Source organism: Chiloscyllium plagiosum, unplaced genomic scaffold (genome assembly GCF_037043375.1).
Source record: "Chiloscyllium plagiosum isolate Xiang-an unplaced genomic scaffold, Cpla_swu_hap1 HiC_scaffold_2, whole genome shotgun sequence".
Classification (NCBI taxonomy): Eukaryota; Metazoa; Chordata; class Chondrichthyes; order Orectolobiformes; family Hemiscylliidae; genus Chiloscyllium; species Chiloscyllium plagiosum.
The window spans coordinates 91085408-91100537 of NW_028270140.1; the positions used below are offsets into that span (position 1 = coordinate 91085408).

Consider the following 15130-nt stretch of genomic DNA (forward strand, 5'->3'; position numbering starts at 1 on the left):
CTATGAGCTAGTGAGGGTAGGAATAGGAGGATAGAGCATATGAGTGTGTGTATGTTTGGGGGGTGGGGAGAACCAGGGAGATCAGTCTGAGACTGGTACGGTTGGGAAAAGGAGCAAATCAAACACTCAGGGCAGGCAGGAACAAAGCAGAGAATGAGGTAGCACTGATAAAATACACTGCATTTACCATACATACTCAAGTAAAAGTCAATCTCATGTAAAAGTCAACTCCCTATTTTTGCCAAATAACATGGCTTTTTCCACATATCTTGTGAGAAAGTCGACCTGGGTTCTTCACAGATAACAGATCAATGTTTATCAGTTAGTGTTCCGGCCGTCATGTCCTGCTCCAGTCTTCCAGTTGTCCTGCTCCACTCCCAGTCTTCCAGTCCGCTGGCTGTTGTATTCCACACCGGGTTTTCGGAATTACCATAATTCATTTTCTTTTAATTCTTTTAGAGATCAGGTGGATTTCTGCTAATAATATGGTACGAATTTTGACAGGCATGAATTTCAGCCCCTCAAAAGTAGTATCAGTGTAATAGTTGACAACATTAATTTAATCTCAAAAGGTAGTCAAAAAAATTCGACTATTACTGGAATATATACAGAATTTCAATGCAAGGGGCCAAACAGGCAAGGCAGAGAACTCAGGGCATGATTGGGAACATGGGACTGGGATATCATTGCAATTACAGAGACGTCATTCAGGGATGGACAGAACTGGCAGTTTAATATTCCAGGATACAAATACTATAGGAAGGATAGAAAGGGAGGCAAGAGAGGAGAGGGAGTGGCATTTTTGATAAGGGATAACACTACGGCTGTACTTAGGGAGGATATTCCTGGGAAAACATCCAGGGAAGTTATTTGGGTGGAACTGAGAAACATCAAAGGGATGATCACCTTATTGGAATAGTATTATAGACCCCCTCCCCAACAGTCAGCAGGAAATTGACAAACAATTTGTAAGTAGATCTCAGTTATCTATAAGACTGTTAGGGCGGTTATGGTAGGTGATCTTAACTTTCCAAATATAGACTGGGACTGGCACAGTGTTAAGGGTTTAGATGGAGAGGAATTTGTTAAGTGTGTACAATAACATTTTCTGATTCAGTATGCGAATGTACCTACTAGAGGTGGTGCAAAAATTGATCTACCCTTGGGAAATAAGGCAGGGCAAGTGACTGAGGTGTCAGTGAGGGAGCACTTTGGGGCCAGTGATCATAATTCTATCAGTTCTAAAATAGTGAAGGAAAAAGGTTAGACCAGATCTAAAAGTTGAAGTTCTAAATTAGAGGAAAGCTAATTTTGATGGTATTAGGCAAGAATGTTCCAAAGTTGATTGGGACAGATGTTCACAGGTGAAGCGATGGCTGGAAAATGGGAAGCCTTCAAAAATGAAATGAGAGTCCACAGATATATTCCTGTTAGGGTGAAAGGAATGGCTGGTAGGTGTGGGAATGCTGGATGAATACAGAAATTGAGGGTTTGGTTCAGAGAAAGAAGAAAGCATATGTCAGGTAGAGACAGCAGAGATCCAGTGAATCCTGAGTATAAAGACAGTAGGAGTACACTTAAGAGGGAAATCAGGAGGACAAATGGGGGACATGAGATAACTTTGGCAAATAGGTTTAAGGAGAATCCAAAAGGGATTTAATAAATACATCAATGACAAAAGGGTAACTAGGGAGAGATTAGGGCTCCTCAAAGATCAGCAAGGCAGCATATGTCTGGAACCACAGGAGATGGGGGAGATACTAAATGAGTATTTTGCACCAGTGTTTACTGTGGAGAAGGACACAAAAGATACAGAATGTGGGAAAATAGATGGTGACATCTTGAAAAATGTCCATATTACAGAGGTGATCTTAAAGGTGGATAAATCCCCAGGACCTGCTCAGGGCTACCCTAGAACTCTGTGGGAAGCTAGGGAAGTGATTGCTGGGTCCCTTGCTTAGATATTCATATCATCAGTAGCCACAGATGAGCTGCCAGAAGACTGGAAGTTGGCTTAAATGGTGCCAATATCTAAGAAAGATAGTAAGGAAAACCAGGTGAACCAGACGTCAGTGATGGGCAAGCTGTTGGAGGGAACCCTGAGGGACAGGATGTACATGTATTTGGAAAGGCAAGGACCGATTAAGGATAGTCAACATGGTTTTGTGTGTTGGAAATCATGTCGCACTAACCTGATTGAGTTATTTGAAGTAACAGAGGATTGATGAGGACAGAGCAATGGATATGGTCTGTATGGACTTCAACTAGACGTTTGACAAGGTTCCTCATGGTAGGCTGCTTAGCAAGGTGAGATCACATGGAATACAGAAAGAACTAGCCATTTGGATATAGAATTGGCTCAAAGGTAGAAGACCAAAGGTGGTGGTGGAGGGTTGCCTTTCAGCCTGAGACCAGTGGTCTGCCACAAGGATCACTGCTGCGTCCACTGCTTTTCATCATTTATATAAATGAATTTGAATATAGGAGATATAGTAAGTTTGCAGGTAACACTGAAGTTGGAGGCGTAGTGGATGGCAAAGGAGGTTACCTCAGAGTAAGATGGGATCTTGATCAGGTGGGCCAATGAGTGGCAGATAGAGTTTAATTTAGACAAATGTGAACTGCTGTATTTTGGAAAGGCAAGGCAAGTCCGGGAAAGGCAAGTCCGGGAAAGGCAAGTCCGGGAAAGGCAAGTCCGGGAAAGGCAAGTCCGGGAAAGGCAAGTCCGGGAAAGGCAAGTCCGGGAAAGGCTTATACACTTAATGGTAAGGTCCTGGTGAGTGTTGGTGAACAAAGAGGCCTTGGAGTGAAGCTTCATAGTTCCTTGAAAGTGGAGTCGCATGTAGATAGGGTAGTAAAGGCGGTATTTGGTAGGCTTTCCTTTATCGGTCAGAGCATCGAGTATAGGAGTTGTGAGGTCATCTTATGGATGTACAGGACATTGGTTAGGCCACTTTTGGAATATTGTGAGCAACTCTGGTCTCCTTTCTATCGGAAGGATGTTGTGAAACTTGAAAGGGTACAGAAAAAATTTACAAGGATGTTGCCAGGGTTGGAGAGGAGAGGTTGAATAGGCTGGAGCTGTTTTTCTCAGAGCATTGGAGGCTGAGGGGTGACCTTGCAGAGGCTTATAAAATCACGAGGGGCATGGATAGGGTACATAGACAAGATATTTTCCTCTGGTGTAGGGGAGTCCACAACTAAAGGGCATAGGTTTAAGGTGAGAGGGGAAAAATTTAAAAGAGACCTATGGTGAAACTTTCATATAAAGAATGGGTGCATTGCAAGGTTTGTGAAAGTTTGTAGCTCAGGTTGAGGTTTAGGGTATAGGTTTGCTCGCTGAGCTGTAGGTTTGATATCCTGACATTTCACTACCTGGCTAGGTAACATTATCAGTGGCGACCTCCAAGTGAAGCGAAGCTGTTGCACCTGCTTTCTATTTATATGTTTGTCCTGGATGGGGTTCCTAGGGTTGTGGTGATGTCATTTCCTGTTCGTTTTCTGAGGGGTTGATAGATAATATCTAGATCTGTGTGTTTATTTATGGCGTTGTGGTTGGAGTGCCAGGCCTCTAGGAATTCTCTGGCATGTCTTTGCTTAGCCTGTCCCAGGATAGATGTGTTGTTCCAGTCGAAATGGTGGGTTTTTTTCCTCAGTGTGTAGGGCTACGAGGGAGAGAGGGTCGTGTCTTTTTGTGGCTAGCTGGCGTTCGTGTATCCTGGTGGCTAACTTTCTTCCTGTCTATCCTACGTAGTGCTTCTGGCAGTCCTTGCATGGAATTTTGTAGATGACGTTGGTTTTGTCAATGGGTTGTACTGGGTCTTTTAAGTTAGTTAGTTTTTGTTTGACAGTGTTGGTGGGTTTGTGTCGCTACTAGGATTCCGAGGGGTCTTAGTAGTCTGGCTGTCATTTCTGAAACTTCTTTGATGTATGGTAAGGTGGTTAGGGTTTCTGGCTGTGTTAAGTCTGCTTGTCGTGGTTTGTTCTTGAGGAATCTGCGGATCTATGTTTTGAGTATCCGTTCTTCTTGAATGCGTTGTATCGGTGGTTCTCCTCTGTTTTCCGAAGTTCGTCTGGTGGCTCGTTGGAATAGTGTTCTGATACAGTTTCGTTTGTGTGTGTTGGGATGGTTGCTGGTGTAGTTAAGTATTTGGTCAGTGTTTGTCGGTTTTCTGTATACGCAGGTTTGTAGTTCTCCGTTGTCCGCTCTTTCGACTGTGAAGTCCAGGAATGCGAGTTTGTTGTCGGTTTCTTCCTCTTTGGTGAACCTTATGCCAGTGAGGGTATTATTGATGATGTTAAATGTCTCTATCTTGTTTTGTTTTGTGATGACAAAGGTGTCATCTACGTAGCGGACCATACATACATGGGTGCATGTATGGAGTGAGCTGCCAAAGTGGGGAAGGCTGGTACAATTACTTCATTTAAAAGGCATCTGGAAGGCTACATGAATAGGAAGGGTTTAGAGGGATATGAACCAAATGCCAGCAAATGGGACTAGATTAGTTTAGGATATCTGATCGGCATGGATGAGTTGGACTGAAGGGTCTGTTTCTGTGCTGTATGTATCTATGACTCTATTAGATTAATACTGGTTTATTTCGTTTATAAAACAAAATGTCAGTAGTGAAGTGAAAAGAGCACGAACTCAAGTGATTAATTTATTAGTTAAATCAAATATGATCATGATGGCAGGATGGGTGACGTGTTGCTACTGCAACATCTTGAAGCTGCCGTCATTCAGAATGAACACATCTGTTGCAAGTATTTACAGCTTGGAGAAACTCCAGATCCAAGTTAAGAAGTGGAGTTTGAGCTGCAGATATTAAACCACATCAGGGAAGGGGCAAGTTACCTGTAACCTTGGCTCCAAAGTATTATCAGATTAGATAAATCAAGATTAATCTGTGATCAGGGACAGGAGGACCCGACTATAACTGAGGCAGGTATAAGGGTCTGGGGTAACAACTGAGGAGTTTCAATCCCTGCAGTTGTCCAACAGTTACAGGGATTTTGTCAGATATGCAGATGAGGGAGGGGACTTCAGGGAGGATAAGCAAACTGACAGTGGCATCTTGGTTCAGGGAGCCATTCAAGGTGGGGAAGACGACAGGAATGTAATTGTGGGAGGAGACATAATAATTAGGGGGACAGATATTTCTTTCTGCAACCAAGAGTGGGAATCCTAAAGACTGTGCTGCCTACCCAGAACCAGGGTTAAGCACATCTCTTTGTGACTAAAAAGAACTTAGTGAGGGAGAGGAAGAATCCCATAGTTATTGTCCACATTGGTACCAACAACATTGGTAGATTGAGAAAAGGGGGTTCTGCTGAACGACTGAACAGTTAGGAGCTAAACTGAAAAGCATAACCTCCAAGCGACTAATCTCTGAATTACTACTGAGCCACAGGCAAACTGACATTGGGTCAACTCTGTCAAGGAGAGAATTGTGTGGTTCAGATAGGTGTGGGTGAAATTCCACACAATTCTTCAGTTTGTGGGGCATTAGCACCAGTCCTGGAGTAGAAGGGAGCTGTTCTGATGGGATATGCTTCATTTGAACTGTGTTAGGACCAGTTTCCTGGTCGAACAGTTGAGAGAGTTTTAACTAACTGGGGCAAAGACAGCAAGCGAGGGGAAGAAAGAGAAAATGTAGGCTTCCAAAGCAAAAGGAAAAGGCTACACTACAGGGCAGCTAATTGAATAACAATACCCAGAGTGGCTTAGGAAGGGACAGGGTATACAAACATTGAAAACAAAAGTAAATAGGGTCAATATGGTGAAAAGTCAAAAGGCAGGCTCTTTATTTAGAATAAAAACTGAATTAGTGACGCAAATACAGGTTAACAGGTGTTATAGCCATTACAAGGAGATCAAAGCTGGAAACTAAACATTCAGGGATATGTGACTTTTTGAAAGGTTGGGCAGGAAGGAAAGGGTGGCGAGGTAGCATTGTTGGCATTGAATGGACTAAGTACATTAGCAAGAAATGATCTTGAATTCAAAGCATAGAATGCATATGGGTGGAGGTAAAAATATAAAAAGGTAGTCAGGATACTGGTAAGAGTAGTCTACAAGCCCCCTTTTCATGGCGACGTGAAGGATAGAGAATAAATAAGATAATGAGGGCATATAACAAAGGCAGTATATTAATTCTAGGTGACTTTTTAAAAATTCATTCATGAGACATTGGCATCGCTGGTTGGCCACCATTTATTGCCTGTCACTAGTTGCCCTTGAGGAGAAGGTAAACTCCCTTTCTTGAACCGCTGCAATCCAATGCTGTAGGTAAACCACAATGCTGTTCTGGAGAGAATCCCAGGATATTGACCTTGTGCCAATGAAGGACTTGTGACATATTTCCAAGTCAAGATGGTGAGTGGTATTGGAGGCAGGTCACAGAATCCCTACAGTATGAAAGCAGGCCATTCAGCCCATTGAAGTACACTGACCCTCTGAAGAACATCCCATCCAGACATCAATGCTCAGCAGCAGCTGTGCACTACCTACAAGATGCACTGCAGAAATTCATTAAAGATCCTTAGACCTTCCAAACCCAAGACAACTTCCATCTCGAAGGACAAGGGCAGCTAATACATGGAAATGCCACCACCTGCAAGTTCCCCAAGCCACTTACCACTCGAATAGTAATTATACCACCGTTCCTTCATTGTTACTAGTTCAAAGTCCTGGAATTTCTTCCATAATAGCATTGTGGTCTACCTACTACTAATGGACTGCTGTGAATTAAGATGATAGCTCACCACCACACTCTCAAGGGCAAATAGGGACAGGCTGCCCCATCTAACGAAGATCACTTTCCACAAGTGAATAAAGTCCCAAGCAGCACCATAGTGGAATACTTCTGTCGTACTGGGATCTTACTTTTGGATTGTTGCGATTCTGCTTACACAGTTTCATCCAGCGATATTTGGACCAAGATGCAGAGACCCTGGCACAATCTAAATTGAGCACTGACGAGTAAGTAAATACTATGGATACTGGATATTTAAAATAAAATAACATGCTTGAGAAACTCAACAGATCTGACACTATCTGCAGAGGAACAATGCTGGGCAGGATTTCCTGTTTTGCTGATTGAAGTTTTTCGTTTTTGCTTAAACATGGCGGTTCAAAGGAAGTGATGTAACTTAAGTAACTCTTGTAGGCCCACTTAACAACAAAGTTTCACTGTAGTCAGATGAAATACCTGTGAGCTGAAAAATGTGTTGCTGGAAAAGCGCAGCAGGTCAGGCAGCATTCAAGGAGAAGGAGATTCGACGTTTCGGGCATAAGCCCTTCTGGATTCCTGAAGAAGGGCTTATGCCCGAAACGTCGATTCTCCTGCTCCTTGGATGCTGCCTGACCTGCTGTGCTTTTCCAGCAACACATTTTTCAGCTGTGATCTCCAGCATCTGCAGTCCTCACTTTCTCCTAGTTGAAATACCAGTGAACCTAGTTTAATTAAATTCAACTAGTAGCTTATATGTCAGCAGTTGGCAAATCCATCTTACTAGAAACTATTTTATCTGAAGAAATGTAACTGTTGAATGGCAGTTAAATGAGGTTGACTCAAGTCAGGAATCCTGCACAAAACATCACAAATGTGACAGAAGGACTGCAATATAGTCTACACACACAGAAACTATACAAAATAATTTGCATTTATACAGAAGATTGATGATGAGTAAGATGCCCAGAACAAACCTTCAAATACTCACTCAATAATGTTTAGCAATGATAACTGATGTTCACAAAATACAAAACTTTATAAAAGACCTCTTCCATCCATAAGTTTGGGGTCCATTGTCAAGTACTGGCTCACTTCGTTCACACACCATTGCTGTTATTAAGAATAAACTAAATCATATGGCTAGTTTTTCTAGTCCCTCACTAATCACATCCTTTCAATCTCTCAGCATCACAACTGCTCTGGTGGTCATGCTTATGTGCCTGCACTCAAGTTCCTCTGCCCTGTTCATCCCAATCACAGGCTGATTTCTTTTCTAGGCTTATCACTCAAGACTTGAATGAATCAAACAACTGAGCCTACTGGAAGCACCTGTGAGGGGGAAAATGACCAATGATGAGATTGTCAGTACAGATAGATTTCTTTTAGCACCAGGCCCACTCACAAGTAAATAATTAAACACAAGGTGTCTCAGAAGCTGTTGCTCAGAGAGTATATAGATTTACATGCATCTTTAGTCTCAAGTGTCCAAGTATATGATCAATTTTGGCTTCCATCTGAAATCTGTGCCATTGTAAACTTAGACTTTGGCCAATTTTCTTCAGATTCAAAGGTAACATTCAAACAAGTGTTAATGGGAATCAAGGGTAAAGTCCTCTGTGGAAGAGTCAAATTGACAAAATAAGACACTGCAGTTGTTGTCAGCTAATCATCTCACCTTAAGACATTACTACCAAACATCTTCAAAACAAATAATCATAAAGAATAGGCATCAAATCTTATCACCAAAGCTACATTGAATCTACACTAGTCCCATGGTTGTCAATGGGACAGCAGCATCCTGATTTCTTCAGTTATTCTATCAGTGAACCTACCTACATTGTAGATTGGGAAGAAATGTTCACTTGATTTAGTGTTCAGATTAATTCACACCAACTGAGTTATCAAACTCCACCATTTTCACATGCAAACAACATTCATAATTAAGGTGATTATCAACACGTAACATTCATAGCACATGCCATGCAATGACCATATCCAAAGTTTAGCAAGTTTACACAATTTCATTCATAAACATAGAAAACAATCGAAAAAACTTGGTAGTAAGGTCTTATCGAAGGATCATGCCAATCATTAGACTATCTGTAATACGGTGTAAATTAATAAAAATACAACTGATATTGGAATTGCTATTTTACTGTTAAATAAAATTATATACAAGTATATCTGCATTTTTCGGAATGTTTTCAGGAATTGTAGGTCCATAGGTTAGGGACAAAAACTAACATCGCTATAGTTACTTTAAACTGTATAGAGTAATATGTACCTCTCTTTTTCTAGCTCTTCCAAGTAGCCAGTACTTTCTCTGCTTCCATTGACTAATCCTCTTCTTGGAATTGAACCCATTGGAACTGGACTACACTCTCCTGACCGACTCGACACTGATCCTTCTCTACTTCCATACGAGTGCAGTGACATCTTTGGTTTTAATTTTACTGCAGATGAATTTGCGCACTCCAAGTTCAGTTCTGAAAAATAAAAGCATTAAATAATTTTATGCAGTTTTTAAAAAATGCATTGTGTATTAAGATAACTTTCCCTGAGAATTATAAATCCATTTTAAGACAATTTTAAGACGTGACTGCATAATTCCCAAAACTAATCCAAATACTTGGCAAAAGAAAACCTGTCATCAGTCAACTTCTTGAACAATGAGAACGATGAATCACCCTTCACCACTAGGAGCAAAACTTACTCACACAATGCCTGCTCAATTATGATCAGCTTTGGTTCTATTAGGGGAATTCAACTACAGACCATAATACAACCTTGTCCCAAACATGGACATTCTGAATGCGAAATATTCTTGCCATTCAGACAGCATTCTTATAAGTGAGGCAAACAGCCCAAACAAACACTGAAGCCAGTGTAGATACAGGGAAAACTCACCAGTAATGGAATAATATGTAGTATAAAGATGGTTATGGTTGCTAGATGCAAATCATTTAAGGCCCATGATATTATTGATAAAGATCCCCAGCCAAGCTCCGAGGCACAATTATCTCCAGACTTGTTAATGGCTATCGCTTCACTGAGGTCAGAAGTAGAACCATTTGATGATGACTGTATTCATCTCAATTCGCAAATTCCCAGTTAAGGTAGCAGTCCATGCCCACATGTAGTTGATATCAAATGTCAAGCATGACTGATGCAATACATTTTCACCATTCTAGTGTGAATGACTCTTGCCAGCAGGAGAATGAACTACCTCAGCAAGGCACCCAACCACATTTCAATTTCCCTAACATCAACATAAGCATTAGGTAGGAGGATAGAGAAAAGAGAGATAAATTGCTCTGGATCACTAGTGACTAGATCAGAGCTGGGTCACCTCATGGCACTTTATGATTGGATCAGAGCTTCATTTAAAAGCCTAAATATCCACCTGCTCTACTGCGTGGATCAAGACTGCAATTCATAAAATCCACAGGACAACCATAGCACTACACCATGAATTCTTCAGCAGTACCTTCAAAACCTGACTTTCACCTCCTAGATAAATAAGAGCGCATACATGGAAGCACTAACATGAGTCAGGCATATACTCATTAATGCTGAATCCACTTCCTGGAACTCATTACCTAATAGAATTGTGGAAGCACTGCACTGCATGGATTGTAGCATTTCAAAATGGTCGCCCACCAGCACACACTCAGGACAATAAGGGATGCATATTAAAGTTGACAATTCAACAATGCATTTCTATTATGCATTTTTTTATTAAAAGATGAAAACTGATGAAAGAACCAATATGTTCAAAATGTGGCCATAGCTGATAGAAAAATAACAATTGGAATATGGCTCGCGTAAGAACAAGCTGCATAAAACTTGTAACAAATAGATTACGTACTGTTCTTTCACTCCAGAGAACTCCTCAAAAATATTTGAAAATGTTACATTAACAATAATTTATGCTAGTAACTGTTGAACAATATATCACCTTGAGATAAAGGAAAACCAAAGAGACAACTTTAAGTGTTCAAGTAGACAACCAAACCGTCCCTTACCAAACTGCTGTCCTCTACAGCCTCACTTCCTGTGCTTCAATTAGAAAAGATACACGACATTCACTGAATCTAGTTTGGATATGCTGCAAGTAATCAGACCTTTCTACACTTTCACTCTCAAGCCTAATGCGTTATATTGACATATTCTCAAGTTCAAATTCAAAGCAGCATTCTTGACTCAGTGTTAATGCTCATATCTTTGAGGCAGAAAAGCATGGATTCAAATCCCACTGGACTCAAAACATCAACTCTGTCTTCTCTCCACAGATGAATTTCTCTTGCAATTTGATTTTGTGTTTATTGGAGATAATAGGAACCAAGAAAAACAACCAAATTTCTGTTGTCACCAATGGAGTCAAAGAATGAGAGAAAAACAGTGCATTACTCCTAGCTCAGTCATAACATTTTCAGTTGAAATAGTTAATTAACCTTGATTTTTCTCACAAGTGCACAAAAATCTTGAAGAGGGAGGGATTTCATAAGTATTTTGTCCAAGTATTTATTCAAGTAACTAAAACAGATCAACAGGTCATATTGTCCACTGCTGATTCTGGGGTGACATTTAAGAAAATGGAAAATCAATTCTCAAAAGGACATTTATGATACTTAATTCAGTGAAGAGTGCAAGAGGGCATGCCAGGAACAGCACCAGGCATACCTAAAAATGAAAGTGCTAACCTGGTGAAACTAGAATGCTGGACTACTTGCATATCCAACAGTGAAAACAGCATACAACAGACACAGAGAAAGCTAAACCACAGTCAAGCTTCTGCAGTCCTGCCACATCCAGTCATGAGTGTTGCTTGTCAATTCAACAACAAACAGGATATGGTGGCTCCACAAATATCCCCCTCCTCAATAACACTAGCGCTCAATACATCAGTGCAAAAGACATCAGTGGTACTTGCATCCATTTTATCGCAGGAGTTCTGAATAGATAATCTATCTCCTAACGTTCTCAGCATCACAGATGCCAACCTTCAGACAGTTTGATTCATTCTACATGAGGAGAAAGTGAGGTCTGCAGATGCTGGAGATCAGAGCTGGAAATGTGTTGCTGGAAAAGCGCAGCAGGTCAGACAGCATCCAGGGAACAGGAGAATCGACGTTTCGGGCATAAACCCTTCTTCAGAAGAAGGGCTTATGCCCGAAACGTCGATTCTCCTGTTCCCTGGATGCTGCCTGACCTGCTGCGCTTTTCCAGCAACACATTTCCAGCTCATTCTACATGATAATAACAGCTGAAGGCACTGGATACAAAATCTTTAAACTCATACATCTAAGCTATATTACTCAAGACTTTTAGTCCAGAACCAGATGTAATTCTAGCCAAACTATTCCAATACACCTACAATATTAGCATTGCTTAATGATGCGGACAATTATCCAGATATATCCCATCCATAAAAGCAAAACCAAATCCAACTTAGCCAAATTACTGGTCCATCAGAATATTCTCAATCATAAGCAAAGTTTTGAAGGGGTCACTAACAATGCTATCAAGCTGCACTTGCAAAGAAGTAACCTACTCACCGATGCTCAGTTTGGGTTTTGCCACAAACAGTTTCCAATTTTGGAAGTCTTGGTCAATCATGGGAAAAAAAGAGCTGATCTCCAGAGGTGAGGTGAAAGTGATCGCTCCTGACACAAAGGCAGCGTTTGAGTGCAATAGCAAGGAATTTTAGCAAAACTGAAGTCAATAGGAATGAAGGAAAAACTGTCCAATGACTCGAGTCATTCCTAACACAAAGGAAGACAGCTTCAGTTGATGGAGTTCAATCAATGCAGGTCACTACTGCAAGAGTTTCTCAGGGTGCAACCAGCTTCAGCTGCTACATCAATAACCTTTTCTCCATCAGAAGTTCAGAAGTGGAGATATTTGTGAAAGATTGTAATGTTTGCCAAAGATTGAAACGTTCATTACCATTCATGAAGATTAGATATGAGCCAAAGTTTCTCGTTATGACATGCATTATTAAATTCAACTGAAAGTCCACAAGATGGCATGTGTAACATATCTGCCAGATAAGTGTACTCTACTCTACACAACAGTATGATAGAAATAAAGTCATACAGCACAGCAAGAGGTCCTTCAGCCCGACTTGTCCATGCTGACCAGGTTTCCTAAACCAAACTAGTTCTTGCATTTGGCCCATATTCCTTGAAACCTTTCCTATCTATGTAGCTGTTCAAATATCTTAAATGTTGTAATTGTACCCACTTCTATCATTTCCTCTGGCAGCTCATTTCATATATGCACCACTCTTTGGATGGGATGCTCTTTGGAGAGTTGGTGTGCACTTGATGGGCCAAATGGCCTGCTTCCACACAGCATGGATTCCATGATTCTCAGTGGTGCAGCAGTCTATGAACTTTGTCATTTCTTCATTAACAGACTAGTGCAGAGTACAGAAAAATGTAACAAAAACAGAAGTTGCTGGAAAAGCTCAGCAGGTCTGGCAGTATCTGAGAAGATAAATCAAAGTTAATGCTTTGGTCCTCACTGGACCCAAAACATTAACTTTGATTTCTCTTCACAGATGCTGCCAGACCTGTTAAGCTATTCCAGCAACTTCTGCTTTTGTTTCTGTTTCACAGCATCCACAGTTCTTTTGGTTTTTACGCAAAGATGGAGCCTTGGCACAAAGGATATGGTCAGATGAATTTGCAGGATATAGTTCTTGACCGATTATTTATGTTCATGTTGAACATGGCTGGGGCCAGCAGAGAATCCTGTGGTAGCCTTTTGGCCGACCTTCTCCATGCACAAGGGGGACTGATCAGTCTAAGTGATCTTTTAGCTCTACCAATACAGAGAGTCTACTTTTAGCTTGCTAATAGCCATGTCCTTTTCCTCTAATGCCATTATTATTCTGCTGCTGTACCTCACTTTCCCTTTTTGAAATAATAACATTCCAATGTGTAATTCCTAGTCCTGACTTTTCTGTACCCACATCTAAGTTACCATAATTGTGCTGGTTGCTTCCAATGTGTGATTGCCTTCAATTTCTCTATTTAATTAGAAATATTAAATGCACGGATGCACAAATATTTTAAATTCATTTTTAAATAAATTTCCCTTCAGTTCAGTTTTAATCAAATTTTTAGACTCATAATTATTAATTCCCTTGCCATCAAATAGCCTCCTTTACTTTATCCTTTTCTACATTCTATTGTCAGGTGACTTTTTTCCTTGTTGCATTTACCTTTAAGCGACTTACGTCTCTTATAGATGCCTTCCTCATTTTACTAGCTTAAAGCCTTGACCACCTCCCTGTTTATTCATCTGCTCAGAATTGAAAAAAATCAGTTCCATCATGGTTCAGGTGGAGCCCATCCCATCAGCACAGTTACTTCTGTTCCAGAACTGATACTGATATCCCATAAACAAAACCTGTCTTTTAAAATATCAGCTTTTTATTCACATGTTAATACTCCTCTGCTCTCATGCCTATTTCTATGTGGGTTGGTCAATAATTATTCTATGGCTATTGTTCTCAGGACTTTTCTTTTTAATTTAGAAATTAATTCCTGACACTCTTTCTGCAGAACATTCTCCTGGTTCCTATGTAATGTCATTTGTTTCAATGTGAACCAAAACAACTGGATTTACTCCCACCATTTCCAAGTTTCTCTTCATCCACCATAACATAATCCTTAATTTAATATTTTGTAAGTAACACACATTTTGAGCTTCTTTGTATTAACTACTGAGTACATTATAATCATTCAAACCATTGTTTGGATACATTCCTGCAGAATGTAACATTTAAATTTTTAGGTATCACCAATCTAACATATACAATAAGGAAAATAACTAATTTTATAGAATATAAAGTAAACAGAGGAGAGATATGGACTACAAAATGGCAGATGAAATTTAATACCAGTATTTGTGCTTTAAAGCAGTCCGGTCAAAAAACCTAAACTCTGAAGTAGATTCAGTGCAGGGTGCAGTGGAAGACCGGAAGGACTCGAGATATAGATTAACAGGTCAGTAAAGGGAATTTTATATTGATAGAAGTTATTTAAAAATGCAACTAAAATTCCTGCTTTTACTTTGAGGGGTATGGAAATATAAAACCAACATACCCCGTGATAAGTATACATATTATCTTAATAGGCTAAGTTAACTTATCTTGTCTGCTCGCGGACTGTTGGCATCACTGGCAAGTCCAGCATAATGGAGGAGAAAGTGAGGTCTGCAGATGCTGGAGATCAGAGCTGGAAATGTGTTGCTGGAAAAGCGCAGCAGGTCAGGCAGCATCCAGGGAACAGGAGAATCGACGTTTCGGGCATAAGCCCTTCTTCAGGAATGAGGACTCATTCCTGAAGAAGGGCTTATGCCCGAAACGTCTATTCTCCTGTTCC

General features: G+C 40.5%; 1 protein-coding gene across 4 annotated transcripts in view; it reads right to left on the reverse strand.

Moving 5' to 3' along the window:
* Positions 1 to 15130, reverse strand: part of apc (APC regulator of WNT signaling pathway) — a 199985-nt gene that overhangs the window by 58303 nt on the left and 126552 nt on the right. For all 4 annotated transcript variants that reach the window (XM_043710645.2, XM_043710626.2, XM_043710636.2 and 1 more), the window contains one exon: positions 9019 to 9220. In XM_043710645.2, the coding sequence (XP_043566580.2) occupies positions 9019 to 9220 (202 nt within the window). The remainder of the gene's footprint in view (positions 1 to 9018; positions 9221 to 15130) is intronic.